Source organism: Cervus canadensis, chromosome 9, assembly GCF_019320065.1.
Source record: "Cervus canadensis isolate Bull #8, Minnesota chromosome 9, ASM1932006v1, whole genome shotgun sequence".
Lineage (NCBI taxonomy): Eukaryota > Metazoa > Chordata > Mammalia > Artiodactyla > Cervidae > Cervus > Cervus canadensis.
The window spans coordinates 9,888,449-9,910,626 of NC_057394.1; the positions used below are offsets into that span (position 1 = coordinate 9,888,449).

At 39.8% G+C, this 22,178-nt stretch overlaps 1 protein-coding gene across 3 annotated transcripts in view; it reads right to left on the reverse strand.

Annotated features, from left to right (window-relative positions):
- The window catches only part of PCCA (propionyl-CoA carboxylase subunit alpha), a 346,711-nt gene that overhangs the window by 138,176 nt on the left and 186,357 nt on the right, over positions 1–22,178 (reverse strand). For all 3 annotated transcript variants that reach the window (XM_043478360.1, XM_043478359.1, XM_043478362.1), the window contains 2 exons: positions 15,144–15,254; positions 6,120–6,228 (listed from right to left, as the gene is read on the reverse strand). In XM_043478360.1, coding sequence (XP_043334295.1) covers positions 6,120–6,228; positions 15,144–15,254 — 220 coding nt within the window. The remainder of the gene's footprint in view (positions 1–6,119; positions 6,229–15,143; positions 15,255–22,178) is intronic.

The following is a 22,178-nucleotide window of genomic DNA, read 5'->3' on the forward strand; positions in this document are numbered from 1 at the left end:
TTGCTAAGTCATGTCCAACTCTTTGCGACCCCAGCACACCAGGCTTCCCTGTCCTTCACTATCTCCCTGAGTCTGCTCAAACTCATGTTGATGGAGTCGGTGACGCCATCCAACCATCTCATCCTCTGTTGCCCCCTTCTCCTCTTGCCCTCAACCTTTCCCAGCATCAGGGTTTTTTCCAATGAATCAGTTCTTCCCAGCAAGTGGCCAAACTATCGGAGATTCAGGTTCAGCATCAGTCCTTCCAATGAATATTCAGGACTGATTTCCTTTAGGATGGACTGGTTGGATCTCCTTGCTGTCCAAGGGACTCTCGAGAGTCTTCTCCAGCACCGCAGTTCAAACCATCAATTCTTCAGTGCTCAGCTTTCTTTATGGTCTCACATGTATGGTCTCACATCCATACACGACTACTGGAAAAACCACAGCTTTGACTAGACGGACCTTGGTCGGCAAAGCGATGGCTCTGTTTTCTTGAACCCTCATCAGTGTAACTTTAACTACCACTTCCCACTCAACATTCCTGAAAACTACCTGTCAAGGTTTCCTATGACCTCCACATTGTGAAACTCAATGGTCAACAGTAATTCTTTAAGTGACGTAATTGAACACTCCGTCGTTCCCTCAGTTCTCTGAACGCCACACCTGCCTACTTTCCCATCCCTGTCCTCTGCTCTTCCTTCTCAGTCTCCTTCGCTGGACCCATCTGATCGTCCTGACTCGTCAATGTGGAGTGTCTCAGGGCAGGCCTGGGACCTCTGCTCCCAGCTGGTCTCCCAGCTTCCACTCTTACTCCTCTTGAGGCGTTTATGCCACTGTGGGCCCAATGATCTTGTGGCACATGTCACGCCAAGCTCTGCTTTGTCAAAACCCTGCAAGGTCTCCCCACTGCTCAAAGGTTAAACGTCTAAGTCCTGAGACCTCCTAACAAGACTCCGTCTCTACTACTCTATGGCTTGCTTCCTCCTCTCAAGCAAGAGTATTTGCCTTCTTGCTATTTTTCATACAGGCCGGGCATACTTAACTTCGGGCACTTTACATTTGCTGTCTCCTCTCATCAGAGGATCTTTCCTCCAGATAATCACATGACTCACTCCTTTCTGTCTTCAGGTCTTTGCTCTAATGTCAATCTTCCCATCCTGCTAATCCATCTTGCCATCCACTTCCCTGAAACCAAATTAAAACTGCAACTACCCCACGATACACCCCCAGGATGCTCTACAACCCTCCCTCGGTGCTTTGTTTTTCACCAAAATATTTCTCACCATTTGATGCCCTACATCTGTTTTGTCTGCCTACCTTCTATTTAAATGTAAGCTCAGCGGAGGCAGGATTTTTTTTTTTTTAATCATTTTGTTAACCCAACTTTTAATGACTCACTTCTGTCAAGAAAAGTGTTTAGGAAAAGAAGGATTACAAAGCAAAATAATTCCACATTAAGACTGTACATATTCATGCAAAAACTTAATTCGCTTTATTAGACAAAGCAAAACTGTTATATGTCTCTGACATTAACTTTACTCTCTTGCTAAAATGCACTATCTTTTTACTATCCCAATAGTAGGGGCACACATTATTAAATTTTTTTCCAGGTCATACATGATGAAAGAATACCATCCACGGAGAAACTGAGAAAACAAGAGCAGCAGCCAAAACAAGCAGCACAAAGGAAGTGCTGCAGGCTACGGGGTTTGGAGGCAAAACAGCATTGAGCACACCCATGACGGAGCCACACGCAGCCACACCTGGAGGCCAGCTCTGGCCTCCAGTTTTCACCAGGCTATGGTGAAAACACGACTGTGAAGCCAAAATGGGAAGAGCCAACCATCTTACATCAACTGTGGTGTCGGCAGCCTCTTCAGCAAATAAGCCAACACAGTTTCAATTCACTTTGCCCAAACAAGATTATGCTTTGTCTAAAAGACTGGTATATTTTGTAAAAACGTTATAGGTCTCTGCTGCTAGGGTGGTAGCAACTTTACAATAAACGGGTCTATTTAATAAATGGTAAGTTCAGGGAAAGTCTAAGAAAAGACCTGAGAAGAGCTTAAGTTGACATCTCGGCCAAATCCTTGGCACAGAGACAGTCTGCAACAATGAAAAAAACAAAATGACAAAGACAATAATGAAAACCACTAAACCTTGGAGAAGGAGGAGAATCTGATTTTCAAAGTCATCACATTATTAGGTTAAAATGTTCAATGCTCAACCAAAAAATCAGAAGTCGTACAAACAAACAGGCAAGTATGGACAACTCAAAGGGGAAAAAGAGGTCAACAGAAAAAGACCTAATGGCAGATATAATAGAAAAAGACTTTAAAACAACTCTTAAAGATGCTAAAAGAACTAAAGGAGGATGTGGAAAAAGTCAAGAAAACAGTGTGTAAGCAAAATAAAAACATCAATAAAAAGACAGAAAACCTAAAAAGAAATGAAAAAGAAATTCTGGAGCTGAAAAGTACAATAATTGAAATGAAAAACTTGCTTGAGTAATTCAAAGGTGGATCTGAGCAGTCAGAAGGAAAAAATCAGTCAATATGAAGCTAGGACAATAGAATTATCAAGTCTGAAGAACAGAAAGAAAAAAGATGGTTTAAGAAAAGTGAACAGAACCTAAGGGTCCTGTGGAGACACCACCAAGTAGACCAACATATACACCGCGAGAGTCCCAGAAGAAGAGAAAGGGGCAAAGAAAATATCTGAAGAAACAATGACCGAAAACGTCCCAAACTCGATGACGGACATGAACATAAACATTCAAAAAGCTCAACAAACTCCAAAGATGAACTCAAAGACCCACAACAAGACACACAGTCAAACTTTCAAAAGCTGACAACAAAATCTTGAAAGAGAGGGACGAATCTTCAAGTGAAAATAAGATTATCAGCAGATTTCTCATCAGAAACTCTGGAGGCCAAAGGGAGTGGGCTGATATACTCAAAGTGCTAAAAGAAAAAAAATCTGTCAACCAGGAATCCTAAATCCAGGAAATATATCCTTCAAAGGTGAGGGAGCAGTTAATATCTTCCCAGATAAAACAAAAGCTGAGGGAGTCTACGACAACTAGACCTGCCCTGGAAAAAAGTGCCAAAAGAAGTCCAGCAGAGTGGAACGAAAAGACAATAGACAGTACCAAGAAGCCACTTGAAGAAATAAATATCTCAGAAAAGGCAAATACATGGACAATCATAAAAGACAATATTATTATAACAATGCTTGTAACTCCACTTTTTGTTCTCTACATGATTTAAGGGCCTAATACATTTAAAATTGCTAGAGTGAAAACTGCTGCTGCTGCTAAGTTGCGTCAGTCGTGTCCGACTCTGTGCGACCCCACAGACGGCAGCCCACCGGGCTCCCCCGTCCCTGGGATTCTCCAGGCAAGAACACTGGGGTGGGTTGCCATTTCCTTCTCCAATGCATGAAAGTGAAAAGTGCAAGTGAAGTCGCTCAGTCATGTCCGACTCTTAGCGGCCCCATAGACTGCAGCCTACCAGGCTCCTCCGTCCACGGGATTTTCCAGGCAAGAGTGCTGGAGTGGGGTGCCATTGCCTTCTCCAAGAGTGAAAGCTAGGATCATTTTAACTTTTCCAATGAGCTGACTCATTGGAAAAGACCCTGATGCTGGGAAAGATAGAAGGCAGGAGGAGAAAGGGATGACAGAGGAAGAGATGGTTTGATGGCATCACTGACTCAATAATACTTGAGTTTGAGCAAGCTCCGTGTGATGATGAAGGACAGGAAAGCCTGGCATGCTGCAGTCCATGGGGTCATAAAGAGTTGGACGTGAGTGAGTGACTGAATGACATCATTTAAAAATTACTAGAGTGGAAAAAAAAATTACCAGAGTGAAAGCTAGTATCATTTTATCTTTGTTTTGCAATTCCATGCTTTATTTTCTATATAATTTAAGAGACTAATGCATTTAAAATAATTACTGGTTTATAGTTTCAGACCGAGACTGTATAAGGGTATAATTCTGTGATGTTAACACCTGCACCCAGGCAATATCCTGACCTTTTTTCTGTCTTTTATACTTCTGTCCTTCCTAGAAATTTCAAATAAAGAAAATTATATACTGTATAGTCTTCTTTAACTGGTTTCTTTCTCTTAGGATGATTTTCTTTTTAGGTCTATGCATGTAGATGCATGTGTGAATACTGCATTTCTTCTTATTGCTAAGTAGCATTCTATCATAAAGATGTACAACATTTACCCACTCACCACTTGATATTAGAAAAATGCAAATCAAAACTACAATCAGGTACCATACCTCACTCCGGTCAGAATGACCATCATTAAAAAAAAAAATCTATAAATAAAAAATACTGAAAAGGAAGTGATGAAAAAAGGTAACCCTTCCACACTCTTGTTGGAAATGTATAAGTTGGTATAGCTACGATGGAAAACAGTATGGAAGTTCCATAAAAAACTAAAAATAGAACTACCATGTGATCCAGCAATCCCACTTGTGGGATATATCCAGACAAAACTATAATTCAAAAGGATACATGCGCCCCTGAGTTCACAGTAGCTCTATTCACAATCACCAACACGTGGAAACAACCTAAATTTCCACTTACAGATGAATGGATAAAGAAGATGTGGTATCTGTATAGATACACATACACACAAACAATGGATTATTACTCAGTCATAAAAAAGAATGAAATAATGCCATTTGCAGCAACACAGATACAACTAGAGATTGTCACACTAAGTAAATCAGAATGAGAAATACAAATACCGTATCACTTACATATGGAATCTAGATTATGACACAAATGAACCTTCCAGTGAAACAGAAACAGACCCAAATGCAGAGCACAGGCTTGCGGTTGCTAAGGGGTAAGGGGCTGGGGCAGGGAAGCAGTGGGAGGCTGGGGTGAGGTTAGCAGGTGTCAGCTTTTACATCTAGGAAGGATAAACAACAACATCCTGCTGTTGTTGTAGCACATGGAACTATATTCAATATTCTATAATGGCAAAGAATATTTTAAAAGAATAATATATAAGTATGTGTATGTGCGTATAATATGTATAACTAAATCACTTTGTTGTACCACAGATATTATCACAACATTGTAAATCAACTAAACTTCAATTAAAAAAATAACAAAAGAAAAGACATTTTCTCAGTAAAACAACAATATCCATAAATATACACCCTAAGCCCAATTTTGTTTTCCTTCTACCTAATTCTTCAGGGGTAACCCGAATTTCTGATCTGTGCTCTTCAGACCTGCTCGGTCACCTGTCATGTTTTTTCTTTTATTTTAATCACTATTCTTCCTCTTGAAAGTGAAAGTGAAGTCGCTCAGTCGTGTCCAAATCTTTGCGATCCAATGGACCATATATATTTCATGGAATTCTCCAGGCCAGAATACTGGCATGGGTAGCCTTTCCCTTCTCCAGGGGATCTTCCCAACTTAGGGATCACACTCTGGTCTCCCGCATTGCAGGTGGATTCTTTACCAGCTGAGCCACAAGGGAAGCCCAAGAATACTGGAGTGGGTAGCCTATCCCTTCTCCAGCGGATCTTCCCGACCCAAGAATCGAACCAGGGTCTCCAGCATTGCAGGCAGCTTCTTTACCAACTGAGCTACCAGGGAAGCCCCTTCCTCTTGAGGAAAAGCAAAAAGAAAAGGAGTTGATGTAACACAATTTTATTACCTGTCTCACTCCAACAAGTAACGGACAGTACCTGCTAATGCAGGATTACTCTAGTAGGTACAGAGACATTCATAATAAATAATTCTGTCACTCAGAAGCATGAATGGCACAACGGTTTTATTTGCCCGGGTGTAAAGCAGGTTTTCCCTTTGCTTATTAGGTTATTAGGAAGCAAAAAGGTACATTTAGGGTTCATAAATAACTAACTCAACCTGCTGTTAATTCTTTCTTGTTTCTCATACACATATTTCTAACTGTTCAGATTATTTCCTATGTTTTAGTACTATCCCCCTTCTCAGTACATTTTTCAAGATTAACAGAGTAAGAAAACAGAAGTAATAAATACAAGCTATTTGAACAGGTTTCCTGTAAGATTTCAGAGAACCTTCCTCAATGTTGTCTGAGTTTCTCTGCTCATTTATTCTGTTTTAAATGGTCTCACGTACCTTGAATTTTCATGGTCTTGAAAATGCTGCGCTCTTAATTGGGATGCCACAAACAAGGACGACGCTATTGCCAGGAACTGGTTTCTCTCAGTCTCTGTTAACTGGTGTCCTGAGGGAATCAATCAATCACGTACGCAATGTCAACATCTCTCCTTCTATATTACAGAACCGTTAAGTCATTCAAATAAGCATTTTATCAAATGTCTATTATGGAGCTAGTATTGTACCAGGGACTGTGCTGTGCCAGGGGAAAGGAGGGAGCAAGATTATTTAAATAAAACAAAACCCCCTGCTCACCGGAAGCTTATAGTCTAATTTGGGAAAGAACATGTTAAACAGATACACAGAACAAAACAATTACCAAAAAAAAGAAAAAAACCTATCAACATAGATCTCTAGGAAAACCTTAGGGCTCCTCACAGCTGCTTCTCTTTATCAATCCCTACCCCAATTTTAGTTCTAAGGAGAAAGAAGATAAAGTGAGGAAGAGGCGTGTTGTCAGTCAAGGACAGTGACTGGGCCATGTTTTCTAATGTGAGGAATGAAAAGAAAATAAGTACGTGATTGTTTTGGCTCTAAACTCCCAGTCAGGGTTTGAATCCCAATTAATCAACCAACCAACCAACCAATTTCTCTCTCCCTCTTGAATTCACTCTTCTTTCCATCATACAGCTGAATCTGGGGGCAGAGGCCTCACCTGACAACCGGAGGAAGACACCCTAGTCTGGCTGAGTGTGGCTCATGGGGGAATCTGCTCTATGCACAGAAATTCCTCGAGAAGTGTGTGTCAAGGCAGGATTGGCTACTCCAGAGTCTGCCGGCTAACACACGCCCATAAGTGCTCTGTAACCTCACCGCAATGTCTCACACTATTTATTTACCACAGTGCTACACAAAGATGATAGACTTCATCAGATGCTACAGCACAGGCAATCTGAGTGCTGGGTCATTTGCACTAAGATGCTACTTGTACAATTCAAAACAGAAAAAAATGATCAGGTAGTTATTTAAATTTATCAGAAAGAAATGAAGCAATTTCAACATCAGGCTTTAAAAAAGTATTCAAAATATAAATGAGACTAAAAATATTCACAATTAGAATATAAAGACCCGGTAACCCATTCCTCTTTGAGACAAACCTAGGAGCTCCATAATGTGAGATATATCAGAACCCTCGATGGCTTAATAAACCACATTCCTACAGGCTTTGCAAAGTTCCTAATCATACCCAACCCTTCAGCAGTGATGGAAACATTCTACTTTGATTCTATCAAACGATCCTACATGAGGATTACAGAAATTTGGCTTGGTCTTCTCAAAAACATACCATCTACAAGAGCAGTTCTCAAAGTATGACCTGGGGATGACAGGGAGTCCCCAAGAACCCTCTGGGGGTCTGCAAGGTCAAAACTATTTTCATAATAATGCTAGGATTCCTGTTTTTTCCCCCCGCTTGTTTTCTCAGGAGTATACGGTGGAGGTTCCCTGATCTAGGAGATACAACGTGTGATGATATCATTCCTCTGATGTCAACATATAATGGATTTATTATTGTTATTTTGAAAATGAATTAATAATTATTTTTAAAGTTCCTAAGTTTTAGTTTATAATACGGAATTCTCCAGGCAAGAATACTGGAGTGGGTTGCCATTTCCTTCTCCAGCGGGATCTTCCCGACCCAGGGATCAAACCCACGTCTCTTGCATCTCCTGCATTGGCAGGTCGGTTCCTTCCCACCAGTGCCACTGGGGAAGCCCAAGTTACAATATAGTAAATATATAACCACAAAGGCTCTTTGGAGTACGAAGAGGACCAGTGCTTCTCAAACCTCACTGTGCATCACAATCACCTGGATTAAAGCTCAGATTCCCATGCTTTATCTGCGGAGCATGATTGGTAGTTAGCCTGAGGTGGGGCCCAGTAATCTTTATTTCTATTAATAACAGGCTCCAGAGTGATGCTGAAGTTACATGTCTCCTGATCTCATTTGAATAGAAGCTGTTTTCAACTCATCTTTATCAAACTACGCGACACAAAACACTTTGCAGTGGCTCATGAAACCAGTTTGTGGGGCAGACCAGCAAAGAACTTATGAGAGTACTCTGCTCACACTATTATCCGGAGTGTGTGTGTCCTAAGTCATGACGTAAAATACACTTATTACAGAGGTTCACAGAGTAGTCTCTTCTCTAGACACATCTGCACGTCATGTATTTATCACCAACCGAGGGGGGAAAAGGCAAAACAAGGTATCCTTAAGCTTTTAAATCACTTGTGTAGTAATAAGCCCCATGAATCTAACTGGAATTACATAAAATCTGCGTACTAATCTGAGAGAGACCAGCACTCATAAATGACAAATCTCCCAAACAATAACTGTTTTTTTCCCGTGTGTTTAGATTGTGTTTTTTGTTTCTTGACAAGATTTTACAGCTGTCTTCATAAAGGTTCTGTCTTCCCTATTACGTTTTCTCTACAGTCTTACAAGATACTATAGTTAAAATGAAAAGATTTGGGTTTTTTTTTTTTTTTCCATTTTCCTTTCAAGCTAGCTTCCTGCAGTAACCTGCAGGATACTGAATCAGTGTTTCACTTGGTCTAATAAATTACCAGCTGCACTAACTCAGGCAATATTGAGAAAGGAGGTTCCCAAGTAAAAATTGAATTTCATCACATCTCATAGGCAAACTGATATAATGCATAACAACTTTAGCCCTTTTATTGATACCAGAACAGATTTTCAAATTTTGCCAGTGATAAATATGCAATAAATTTGGTATAGGAGTGCTAAAAATTTCTTGACTTCTGCAACTCAACTGAACTTGTTTCTACAGTTTTTTAAAGAATCTTGAGTAATTTTAATAGAAAGGGGCTACGAGGATCGTCAACTCCATCCTCCATGCAGTGTGGCTGTCTCTTCTCCTGCAGTGTTGGACAGATGGTTAAATATGACCCACAGAACTTCTCCAGTATAGGAAAATGAAAACTTCTTACAAGGACTTCTGAATCATTAGCCAGTTACTTCTCATACTGAGTGAGACTGCTTCTTTGTGACTTCCATCCATAGATCTGGACTTTTCCAATCTAAAGTAACACTGAATAATTCTAATCCCTCCTCCGCTTGTACATCACCAATCTAGACTGCAGTCAGACATCCTGTACTGCGCTTAGTCACTCAGTCATGTCCAACTCTGCAACCCCACAGACAGCAGCCCGCCAGGCTCCTCTGTCCATGGGGATTCTTCAGGCAAAAGTACTGGAGTGGGTTGCCATGCCCTCCTCCACGGGATCTTCCCAACTCAGGGATCGAACCCAGGTCTCCAGCACTGCCACCCAGGAAGCCCTTAGACATCCTAAAACTTATTAAATAAAATAAATGCCCTGACCACTCTTGGGGTACTCTGGCCATGTCAAAAGAGGGGGTATTCAGGTCCAGAAAGACAATGTATCAGAGATATTATCATAACCAAGAATACTTTATCCTTTATATTATACTTCTTAGATACAGAGGCATTGCAATATGTTTTAATATATGGAAGCCAATTTTGCTCTTTACTTTTCACATAATCTTCTTGACTATTCTCAGAAATCTATGATTACATATAAGCTTTAAAATGATTTATGTAGTAAACCTTGTGAATCTAACTGGAACTACATAAAATCTGTGTATTAATCTGAGAAAGACCAGTTCCCAAAAATGCCAAGTCTCCCAAACAATAACTGATTTTTTTACCCATGTGTTCGGATTCTGTTGATTGTTCCTTGACAAGATTTTACAGTTATAACTGTCTTCACAAAGGTTCTATGTCTTCCCCATTTCATTTTCTCTACGGTCTTACAAGATACTACGGTTAATATGAAAAGGTTTGGTTTTTTTCTATTTTCGTTTCAAGCTAGCTTCCACACAAAAGAGTCACTGACTTGGCATACTTTTCTTCTTGTACTCAGCCACCTTGCCAAATTCACTTATTAAGTCTAGAAGTTTTTATTAATAAAACTAGGATCTCCTGGGTTTTCTAGGAATATAATAATACCTTGGGGGGGGGCAGACTGTCTCTGAAAAAATATTTATACCAAGTACTTTCTTTTTTCCTTTTTTATCCTTTATAACAGTGTTTAATAATAATAGTAATTTTATAGTCGACCTCATTTCATTCCTGATTTTAAGGGAAATGATTTCAGCATTTCATCATGTAAAATGATGCTTTTTATTAGTTTTCAGTAAGCAACCTTTTAATCAAATTTAATTGGCTTACTTTCACTTTTATTAGAATTGCGTTATTAGAAAAGAGCTTCTTTACCAAGTGGCTACTGAATATATCAAATACCTTTCTAACACCTATTTTTTGGTAAGCAATCAGGAGATTGCAAAGAGTCAGACACAACTGAGCAACGAACTTTCTTAACCTTCTGGGGGGATAATTTCAAAGCCGTAAGCCCTCAACAATGTCAACGCTCTCTACTCCAGTGGTTACTGTAGGTCAAGGCCCTGTTGCAGCACCTCTTTGAGGGCCTCTGTAAAGCCCCTGCTATTACCCACCCACCTAGCTTTAAGAAGCCTCATCTGTGTTCTCCTAAGTGGTTTTCTCCCAGCCAACTGTGGTTGACACTTTTCTGGGGGTTCCGTTTAAAGGCAGTGTGCATGAGGCACTGGGGTTGACACTTTTCTGGGGGTTCCGTTTAAAGACAGTGTGCATGAGGCACTGGGGTTGACACTTTTCTGGGGGTTCCGTTTAAAGGCAGTGTGTATGAGACAGTGCTGACGGGTGTCCTGATCCTGAGCCACGCGTGCTCTAAATGTGGGCTACAGCTAGGCTGACCCCTGGCCTCATGGGTAGGGTAGTCTGGGGGTCATTTTGTTTGGGGGGCATCTTTGGGTAATCCCTTTAAGGGTTGGTTAGATTTCTCAGGGGTTTCCCCAGTGGCTCGGCAGTAAAGAATCCTCCTGCCAAGAAGGAGACTTGGGCCTCCTGGGTTCCATCTCTAGGGGGGGGAAGATCCCCTGGAGGAGGCACGACAACCCACTCCAGTATTCTTGCCTGGAGAATCCCATGGACAGAGGAGCCTGGTGGGCTGCGGTCTATGAGATCGCAAAGAGTCAGACATGATTTAGCAACTAAACAGCAGTAAGATTCCTCTGGGAAAGATATTCTACTATTGTGCCTGTAGCTATTTGCCTGGCAGCACTCTGGGAACCAAGTGGAGAACAGGGCTGGGAACAGAAGGGATCACCATATTATGTCCACTTTCACTTGATCCTCTACCTACTCTGGCTGATGTCCCTCAGTGCATGTCCCTCAAAACCATGTCCGACTCTTTGCAACGCTATGGACCACAGCCCACAAGGCTCCTCTGTCCATAGGATTCTCCAGGCAAGAATACTGGAGTGGGTTGCCATCTCCTCCCGGGGATCTTCCCAACCCAGGGATCAAACCCATGTCTTTACATCTTCTGCACTGGCAGACGGGTTCTTTATCACTAGCACCACCTAGGAAGCCCTCATTGTTCTCCATGGGGAAGAACCTCAAAGCCTTTGCCAGGGCAGAGAAGACAGAGTTACCCTGAAAGAGTGAGAGAGGCGATGCCTGCAGGTCTAAAACTGAAGACTGCCCGTCCTCAGGGATTCTTCTAGGCTCTTCCTCCCTAGCTGCGAAATCCTCTTCCTTTGTATGCAGATGACTCTGTTTGCTTGTGATCATCAGGTCAGAGTGTAGGCAGTGGTTTGCTGGCCAAAGTTTAATAACCAGTTGGGATGTGGGGGAAGGAGAAGAGCCCCAGTGAAGAGCATGTGCTAATTCCCTAACTGTAAACACCTTCTCCAAGGCTTATTTCAAACCACCAACATCACATCAAAGAAGGAGGATCAGGAAGAGATACATGCAGAGGCTCTCCTGAGGCAGGATGCGGCCCCAGCACCTGCGGAATAGAGTCCTCAGAGAGAGTATTTAACATTCTACATTCCCTCACCCTTGAAGCCATTCTGGACTCCCCAAATCACAACTGGTTTCCTTTTTCTCTGTTCTAAGACACTCAGTTTTTATCTTCACCTCAGTGCTCCTTTTGTTCTGTCTTATAGTGTAGTTAGTTCTTTACATGTCATTTCCCTAATGATATAACCACATTAAGGATGAGGGAAATATACTATTTCCCTTTGATTTTTCTTCTACTGCATATACCAATTATTTGTTGAATGATTTTAATGACTGAATTTTTAAAGGCAACACTTCAGTCATGTATTTACCACTTTTAAAGGTACAGAAATACATGATTAAATTCAGAGGGGAAAAAAGTGAAGTATAATTTAATGGTAGACTTCTTGTGTTGAATCAAAGTTTTCTAAACATTCTGCAACATTCCAAAAGAGAAAGATGATTCTAATAATTCTTTTGATAGGGCTGGTGGTTCAAGTGCAGCAAGGCAGCAGAGGAATAAGTCCAAAATTTCATTCTAGGCTAAATGAAATGATACGTCTTAAAGTATCTTCTTCTTCATTTTCCCTTTATTTCAAAGTCAAATATCTACTCCTCCATTTTCCATTTACTTTTCAGAATCAAAGGAAAATACCTTTTAAAAATCAGCATCTAATAAGTTGACGTGATGAACAAATTCTGTGTATTCTATTTTTAAATTTTAGACACAATCTTTTCAAAGTTCAGCCTAAGAGTCTTTAGTAAGTAACACTGTCCTAGTCTACAAATAAACTTGGGATAATAAACATATATAATAGAAAAATTTAATGCAGTCATAAAACAGGCACTAGCCTATGAACAGTATATGGGGTAGCTGGACAGATGGGAAGCAGATGGGTAATCCCAAAGGGGCAAAATGACCCAGCCTCAAACATATGGATAAGATCCTGGATTAACTTCAGTTGCCACTTCCTGCTGTCTCTTTCAGGCACATATATCAAACAATCAAAGATGATACAGTTTACTATATTTAAGACCTCCTATGGAGAAAAATTGGGAAGAAGAGGTAGAATAATCTGAAGAAGAAGAACGAGATATAGTAACCACTCAGAGAAGAAAGAACTGACATGAAAACAATATGAAGGAATACAATAAGCGGCAGAACAAAAACAGGTGTGTACTTTTAAAGTCCTTACGTGACAACATGCAGCGTACTCTGAAAACGTCTGTGATTTATGATTTATGAATTTGAATTCTAGCACAACAGAATGACTATTAAAACAGAAGTTGAAAACTCTAAGTTTAATTTCCGGCTTTATTATGTCACTGATCATTTAGCTTTATTAGTCTTTCTGTGCTGTTGTTTCCTTATACGTAAAATGAAGGCTGAATTAAAAATTGCTAAGGGCCTCTAACAACTTACAACAATTTAAAAACTATTATGCATAAGTAACAGAATTATAGTGTCTGTGCTAATAATCCCATCCAAAAGAAGAAGTGTGATATATTAAGCTTATTACAACAAACTGCAATGTTTGATTTTAAGAAAACCTCTGAGTTCCCTTGAGAATTTGGAACATTTTCAATTGCTGCTAAATATATATCACAGAGTAACCAACTCCGATTAGGAATTTTAACTGCTCCATGGTAATGGGATATAACACCAAACATGCATAAACACATATATAAATGTGTAAATGTATACATAAATGTCCATGTACACACACAATATTTTGATCTGTCATCTCCTCCTGCCTGTTTCATGTAAGCCAGGCAGACACAAAAGCACATGGGAATCCAAGTACACTTCACAACTGACAGCTTTTAATTAAAACTTTAGACAGGACAAGAAGGCAAAACTTTAGGATCAAAACAAATTTGTAATCTGAATACACGTACAGTTAATTCAAAACAGTCAAGGTGACACCTTCTCACCTACACTGTGAGCACCACTCCTTTCATTAACTTGACAAATATTTACTTAGGGTCTGCTTTAGTTGTAGGGATACAATAAAAAGCAAAAACATAAGTGGCACCTGACTTCATGAAACCAACAGATATTAATGAAATAATCACATAAGTAGAAAAGTGCAATCATGTTAAGGCTGTAATTTATGTTTCTAAAAATTCAAAAGTTCAGGAAAAAGAACATGATGACCCACTGGTCTTTGTTTCAAGTTCTGAAATAAAACACTTTCTTTATTTTTCTTGGTACTAATGATAAAGGCCTGTAACACAAGAGTTTTCAAAGAACAATCAAATCAGTAATCCCCATATTATAAATTCTGTGGTAAGAAATTGCTCTGTAAATGTATTTAATATCTCTACATGACGCTGACCTGAATCTATATACAGCTCCTAAAATGAATGAGTCATTTTATATATTAAAACACTTTAAATGGATATGAAGAACACTTAAAAATTGTGAGAGAAGATCTAATCTTCATATGTACCCAAGTTCATCAGAAACACATGGCGATCCTTCTGGCCTTCACTTGGACATTTCTAGGAAGTCTCATGTAAGTGCTGTCAGTGTCTTAATACCATGCTCACGGTGTGTGTGATGCTCACTCAAGGGTTTTCTCCGACTCTCACTTGATGAGTCACTTCTGCTCCCTGGAAACACTCACGGGTAACCCTGCAGTGCTAAGTTTCACAGTCTACTCATTACTTTACTCAAAACTCAATTTTCAGAATAAAACCTTCATCTTCTTAGACATCTCCATTTTCATTAATAGGAATAGCACCTGGTAGTCTGAAATTTTCAGTGTTCATTTTCATAAAGATATAGTGTTAATATTAAAGAAGAGATCCTATATATGCTCTTATCAGCAGGGAATACAAATCTGTATTGGCTTTCAGAAACACAACATTCCACAAACTAGCTGAATTTCTCACTCAACAAAATTACAGACTATTACACATTCATGAGTCACTCATGAATACTCGAAATCATGAACGTCAATAGCTTAGGATACTCTAAGTATTAATATATTAGTATCAAGTACTACATAGGCCAAAAGCCCTAATTTCAGAAGAGAAGAAAGCATTCATTGTAATAAAGTATAAAAAAGTAATCACTTTAATACACTAAAATACTTCAATATATACAAACCTTTAAAGCCATCAGGATATACATCAGAAAGAAATTTAGTGTTGATGTCTCCCTCTATAAAGCGTGAGTTGATTATCACCTCTCGAAGCAATGCGATATTATGTGTAACACCTAAAAATAAAATAACAGATTGAATTGAAAAACAATTAGTCAGTTAATATAATTCCTATTGTATGCATAAATGTATTACTAATGTCCTATGACCTAGAAAATCATGCAAAATTACTTATTTCGTTGATTTCAAGTGAAAACAAAAAATGTGAACTTGAGGCAGCAATAAAACATTAAATGTAAGCTTAAGAACCCTATGATTGCCATGTCAATTTAATGGGGACATCAATGTCTTTCCAATAAATAGTAGAACCACTAGATATTCATTTGGGAAAAACAGAAGATGAACCTCAACTCTAACTCATAGGATACATAAAAATTAACTCAATTGGGTCACAAACCTAAAACTAAGACTTACAAAAGGAAATACAGGAGAAAAATCTTGAGGTAGGGAGCAGATTCTTAGATAGTACACAAAACCCATGAGCCATAAAAAAAGTATACCAACAAATTATACTCCATCAAAATTTTAAAATCTGCTCTTCAAAGGATTTAGTTAAGAAAAGGAAACGGCAAAATACAGACAGAGAAAATATTCACAACACATATTTCAAATAAAAAACTTGTAACTGGACTATGTAATAAATGTTTACAACAATAAGATGATAAACCAGGTTTTAAAAAAAGAGGCAAGGTCACATATACACAGTTATATTTAAAATGGATAACCAACAAAAACCTATCCTATAGCACATGGAACTCTGCTCAATGTTATGTGCCAGTCTGGATGGGAGTGGGGAGAACGGATACAATGTATATACATATGGCTGAGTCCCTTCACTATACACCTGAAACTGTCACAACATTGTTAACTGGTTATACCTCAATACAAAATGTTTTTGGTGTCAAAGAAAAAAAAATTTTCTTAATAAGCAAAAGATGTAAGCAGACATTTCACAAAATATATACAAATGGCCAGTAAGCAGAGGAAGATGTTCAACAATTCTGTCAAAAAAAAAAATATGGAAATATACTCAAATACCAATTTAAGTGGTTGAAAGTTATAATAGTAGACTAAGTGTCAATGGATATGTGGTACAAGTGGAACTGTCACAGCCTGTGATGGTGGGCAGGGGGAGATAAATTGGTACATTTTAGTTTACTTTCACTTTGGACTATAAGAAGGTTTCTTTAAAAGTTAAACATATACTCATCATATGATTCAGATAATTCACTCCTATTTACACAAGTTAAAATAAAAACATATGCCTACACAAACACTGACACACAGATGTTAACAGCTTTATTTGAAAAGTGAAAAACTGGAAACAGTCTAAATACCCATCAATAATGAATGTGGTTTGTCCATACAACGAAATTCTGCTCGGCCGTAAAAAGAATCCAAAATAACTGCAGATGGTGACTGCAGCTATGAAATTAAAAGACATTTGCTCCTTGGAAGAAAAGCTATGACCAACCTAGACAGCATACTAAAACACAGAGACATTACATTGCCAACAAAGGTCCGTCGAGTCAAAGCTATGGTTTTTCCAGTAGTCATGTATGCATGTAAGAGTTGGACTATAAAGAAAGCTGAGTGCCAAAGAATTGATGCTTTTGAACTGTGGTATTGGAGAAGACTCTTGAGAGTCCCTTAGACTGGAAGGAGATTCAACCAGTTCATCCTAAAGGAGATCATTCCTGAATATTAATTGGAAGGACTGATGCTGAAGCTGAAACTCTAATACTTTGGCCACCTCTTGCGAAGAACTGACTTTCTGGAAAAGACCCTGATGCTGGGAAAGATTGAAGGCAGGAGGAGAAGGAGACGACAGAGGATGAGATGATTGGATGGCATCACTGACTCAATGGACATGAGTGTGAGCAAGCTCCAGGAGTTGGTGATGGACAGGGAGGCCTGGCGGGCTGTGGTCCATGGGGGTCACAAAGAGTTGGACACAACTGAACTGATAAAAAGAAGTGAATCCCCTCATATACAGAACAAGGATGAATCTCAAAATTATTATGCTGAATTAAAGAAAGAAGCAAGACCAAAAATAATGCATACTAAAGGCAACCTACAGGAAGTATTAGGACAAGGTCAGAGAGAGGGTGGACTGCAAAGGCCACCAGGAAACTTTGGGAGGTGATAGAAATGTTCAGTCTTTTGATTATGGTGATGGTTTCACAGGTCTATACATATGTCAAAACTCACCAAATTGAATGCTTTAAATATGAGTAGTTTATTATATGTCAAGTATATTTCAAAATAAGTAGAGAAGAAAGAGGTGAGTTGGGGGGATGGGAGAGGCAGAGGACAAAGAGGACACAAGGAGAAGAAAAAAAGCTGATGATCAAGAAGGAAAAATCGAGCCCAGGACACAATGACTGCTTCAAGGTGAAGGAAATGGCAACCCACTCCAGTATTCTTGCCTGGGCAATCCCATCAACAGAGGATCCTGGCAGGCTGCAGTCCATGGGGTTTCAAAGGAGTTGGACAAGACTTGGCAACTAAACAACAAAACAACACAATGACTATTCCAAAGTGAGGTTAAAATAGGTAACTACCACAGAGGGGTGTGAATGGTATGAGGAGGAATATATGATACAGAAAAGTTTATGAAGGAGGTATATTACAAAAATATTCAGTTCAGCTCAGTCGCTCAGTCGTGTCCAACTCTTTGCAAGCCCATGAACCACAGCACGCCAGGCCTCCCTGTCCATCACCAACTCCCGGAGTTTACCCAAACCCATTAAATAGGAGTAAAATGTAGAACGAAGAGGCATCTTAAAACCAGGTATTAGGGAAAGCAGGTATTAGATCAGGTGTCCACTAGAAGGGCAACTGGAGTACATTACAGAGTTGAAGTAAACAGAGAGGTTTGTTAATTCCTTTCAATTCTTTAACCCACTGCTGCGTAGTTCCAATTTGTACTACTATGCTTCGTAACAAACCTAGAAAGCCTGGTTCTGTTCTGGCTATTCAAGCCTTAGAGAATCCTTCCCTATATGATAATTACAAAGCAGGCAAAGAATCGCTCAGGTTCAAGTACCTGATTGACCTCTCACTCTGAGTAAGCTATTTAAACTCTCAAAGTCTTAATGTCCTCATCTGTGAAATGGTGATAAATAATAAAGCCTGTTTAGTCTGACTGTCATGAGGTACAAATGAAATAATGTTTACCACAATGCAGGGCACTCAAAAAAAGACTATTATTATGCTCATTATTATCCTTCTATATGAGAATACAGAGCAGAAGACAACAAGTGATTAATAAACAACAGACAGAACCTTAACAGCACTGACCTACCTACCCTCTAGTTCATTTTCTGTAAGACTGTAGCTCCACAAACTTAAGCTTACATCTAATTCTACCTGGACGGTGTACTCATCTTATAAGCAAGATCAGCAAACTATGGCCTGCAGTTCAGATTGTAAATAACTTTTTACTGAAACACAGCAGTGTTTATACAGGGTTGTCTTCATGCTTCCACAGTAGAGGCTAGTGGTTGCAATGCAGACCACGTGACCCACAAAGTCTAAGATATGTCTTCTCTGGCCCTTTACCAAAAATTTGCCCACATCTGCTACCAAGTGTTAACAATGTTGACGTTCCAAGCAAGTTAATCTATACCTATGAGCAATTTCTCCACACCTACTACTCATGCAGGAGTCAGATATCACAGGAAGAAAAATGAAAGTCAACTGTATGGTATATGTTTGGGGGGAACTTTTCGTAACCAATGATAGAATAAGAAAATGAGCACAAAAAAGAAGACACAAATAAGAAAACTGTGATCCAAAGAGAATGAATCATTCATCGAATGCTTCAGTTCAGTCACTCATTCGTGTCCGACTCTTTGCAACCCCATGAATCGCAGCACACCAGGCCTCCCTGTCCATCACCAACTCCCAACAGGAGTCTACTCAAACTCATGTCCATCGAGTCAGTGATGCCATCCAAACATCTCATCCTCTGCCGTCCCCTTCTCCTCCTGCCCGCAATCCCTCCCAGCATCAGGGTCTTTTCCAATGAGTCAACTCTTCGCATGAAGTGGCCAAAGTACTGGAGTTTCAGCTTCAGCATCAGTCCTTCCAATGAACACCCAGGACTGATCTCCTTTAGGATGGACTGGTTGGATCTCCTTGCAGTCCAAGGGACTCTCAAGAGTCTTCTCCAACACCACAGTTCAAAAGCATCAATTTTTGGGCGCTCAGCTTTCTTCACTAATCGAATGTTTAGTAGAATATAAATTATAATAGTAATATATATCAAATAAAATTTTAAATGCAGAAGTATCTTGTGACAGACTGCAGGATTTCCCCCAAATTTTACATTTTATCTTTTCCACAATAGAACCCTAACTAAACAAAAGACCACCCAGACAGACTCCATTTTCCCATCTATGTTACAGCTAGACACGACAGACTAATTCCAAGGAAAAACAGAGTATAAATTAAAGAAATGTATCCAACTGCAGTCTCATTTACATGAAAAAAGAACTGCTTGACCTTCCTTTCCTTCCTTTTTCCCATGGGCTCCCTGATACCGCAGGAACTCGGCTTGGCCATGTGGATGAAGGGGAGAAACAAGGCAGGTGTGGGGGGTCAGGGTTAGGGTTAGGGTTAGGGTAGGGGTTAGGGTTAGGGGTTTAGGGTTAGGAGTTAGGGTTAGGGGTTAGGGTTAGGGTTAGGGTAGGGGGTGGGTAGGGGTGGAAAGAGACAGGTCTGTGCATCTCCTGGAAAAATGGCCACAGGATACTAACTTGCCCCATCAGTGCAGACCAGCCAGACCATTAAATGAGACGTAGATGAATTTCTATCTTCTTTATACCACTGGATTTAAGACTCTTTGTTACAGCAGGTTACCCTATATCCTAATGGGTACATATGGGGGAGAAAAGTCATTCTTTTCAATATGACTTGCTATCTCTGAGCCAACAAACATGAACAACTTAATACATCTTTCCAGGCATTCTTCTATCCATCTCTTTGTATTATACCATACTAGCAACCATATGAAAAATTCTGAGCATCTCTCTTCCTGACACAGAAGATATCATGTCTATAATTTTACAAAATCCAATTTTCAACCTTCAAACTATTTCAAAACGTTTAGAGAAAGTTCCAAAATTCAAATTTTAATGCTACTCCTTTATTTATTCCATGGGAGAAGTTTTCACATATAGACAGTAATCTAATAAATATCTTTCACAGTACGTGCCCAGGAGTAATGCATAGTTATCTCAACCTTGCTTTATGGATAATGACTTGGTCCATACTCAGTAACTAATGTTTTGAAGGGCTTTTGTAATTATCTCTACAAGGGCTTTTGTATATCTCTACAAGGAATTATCAAAAAGTATAACAACTTCTGATTACACCAGTATAGCTAACAAATCATTGCAGAAGTTGACATTTGCCTATATTATAGGTATTTTTTTATGTGTGTGTGTGTTTTTTTTTTTTTTTACTTCCATGGGGGTCTTAGTTCCCTGACCAGGGATCAAACCTGTGCCCCCTGCAATGGAAGCACAAAGTCTTAATCAATGGACCACCACTGAAGTCCCTAGGTGATGTTTTGCTACACAAAACCAAAGAGCAATTTATTAAAAAGCAAAGCGTTAGGATGCTTAGAAAGGCAAGGTAGAAAAAAAAAAAAAAAAAGAAAGGCAAGGTAGGCAAGAACTTAAAACAGAAGGTACCATGAAAGAGTTCAGGCTATACAGAGGAAAGGAATCCCTCTGTCATATGTTTTACAAACAGACAAAACTAAATCACTTTGGAAGAAGAAGAGTTATGACTTGCCAGCAAGATTGATACGCACAGGAAATGACAGATGCAGTGTCCTAGAAAGAGGAAAGAGGCCTGGCTGGGAAAGAAAACAGAAGAAGACGCAGAAGGACACAAAGGTGGGTAATATTAGAGAAGAACTTCAGAGTGTGTAAGAATTTTCATTTTGGTAGAAAGTGATTACCACCAGGTATTTCTATGAAGAGGACTAAAAGAAGGATGATTCTGTGTGATCCTATGTTCTGTAGCCCGCCAGGCTCCTCTGTCCATGGGATTCTCCAGGCAAGAATACCAGAGTGGGTTGCCACGCCCTCCTCCAGGGGATCTTCCTGACTCAGGGATAGAACCCGCGTCTTTTACATCTCCTGCACTGGCGGGTTGGTTCTTTACCACTAGCGCCATCTGGGAAACCCAAAAGAAAGACACCAAAGCCAAAGGGTATGAGCAAAGAGGACTGGCGCCCCAGAGAAGTCAGACAGGAACATTTAGGGTCTAACAGCCTAGCAAAGACTTCACTTTACCTTGAGAGCTACCAGAATGGCTGAAACAGGGCAGACATGAGTAGATTTGTGCATTCCAGGAATCACTCTGGTGCTGCTACAAAAGGGACTGGGAAGGCTCAAGAGTGAAGATGGGAAAAAGCAAGCTGATAACTGCAGGAGATGTGCTGGAAAATGGTAAGGCCTCAGCCCACAGTTAGGGAGTAGACGAGACAGGAAAAAGGCAGCTACACTTGAGAGATGTCTGGGAGGCAGATGGGGCTTGGTGATTTAGGGGATGCAAGGATGGGGAAAGTGAGCCGAGCACCAACAGCCAAACTTCTGACTCTGTAACATCACAGACAACACCACTTAAAGGGAAGGAACAGGCTGGAAGGAAAAAACTGGATGCATATTTTGCAGGCTAAATGAGAGACGCCTGTGAGATGGATTGATAATGTCCGAATCATTAGAATTCAGACTAGCAGGCAGATGAGAATGCACATACATCAGAATACAGAGATAGTGGAGGTGGACATTCACATGAAGGAATCCAGAGCAGAAAATGAAGCACAGACATGTAAGACTAATCCATCAAGTTTTGGAAAAAGCATGATCCTAAAGGAGGGACTGGAAAGGATACATGTTAGAAGATCAAGATGTAGTTGTAACTTCATTTCTAAAATACAGTGTTCTTATGTATACAGTGGG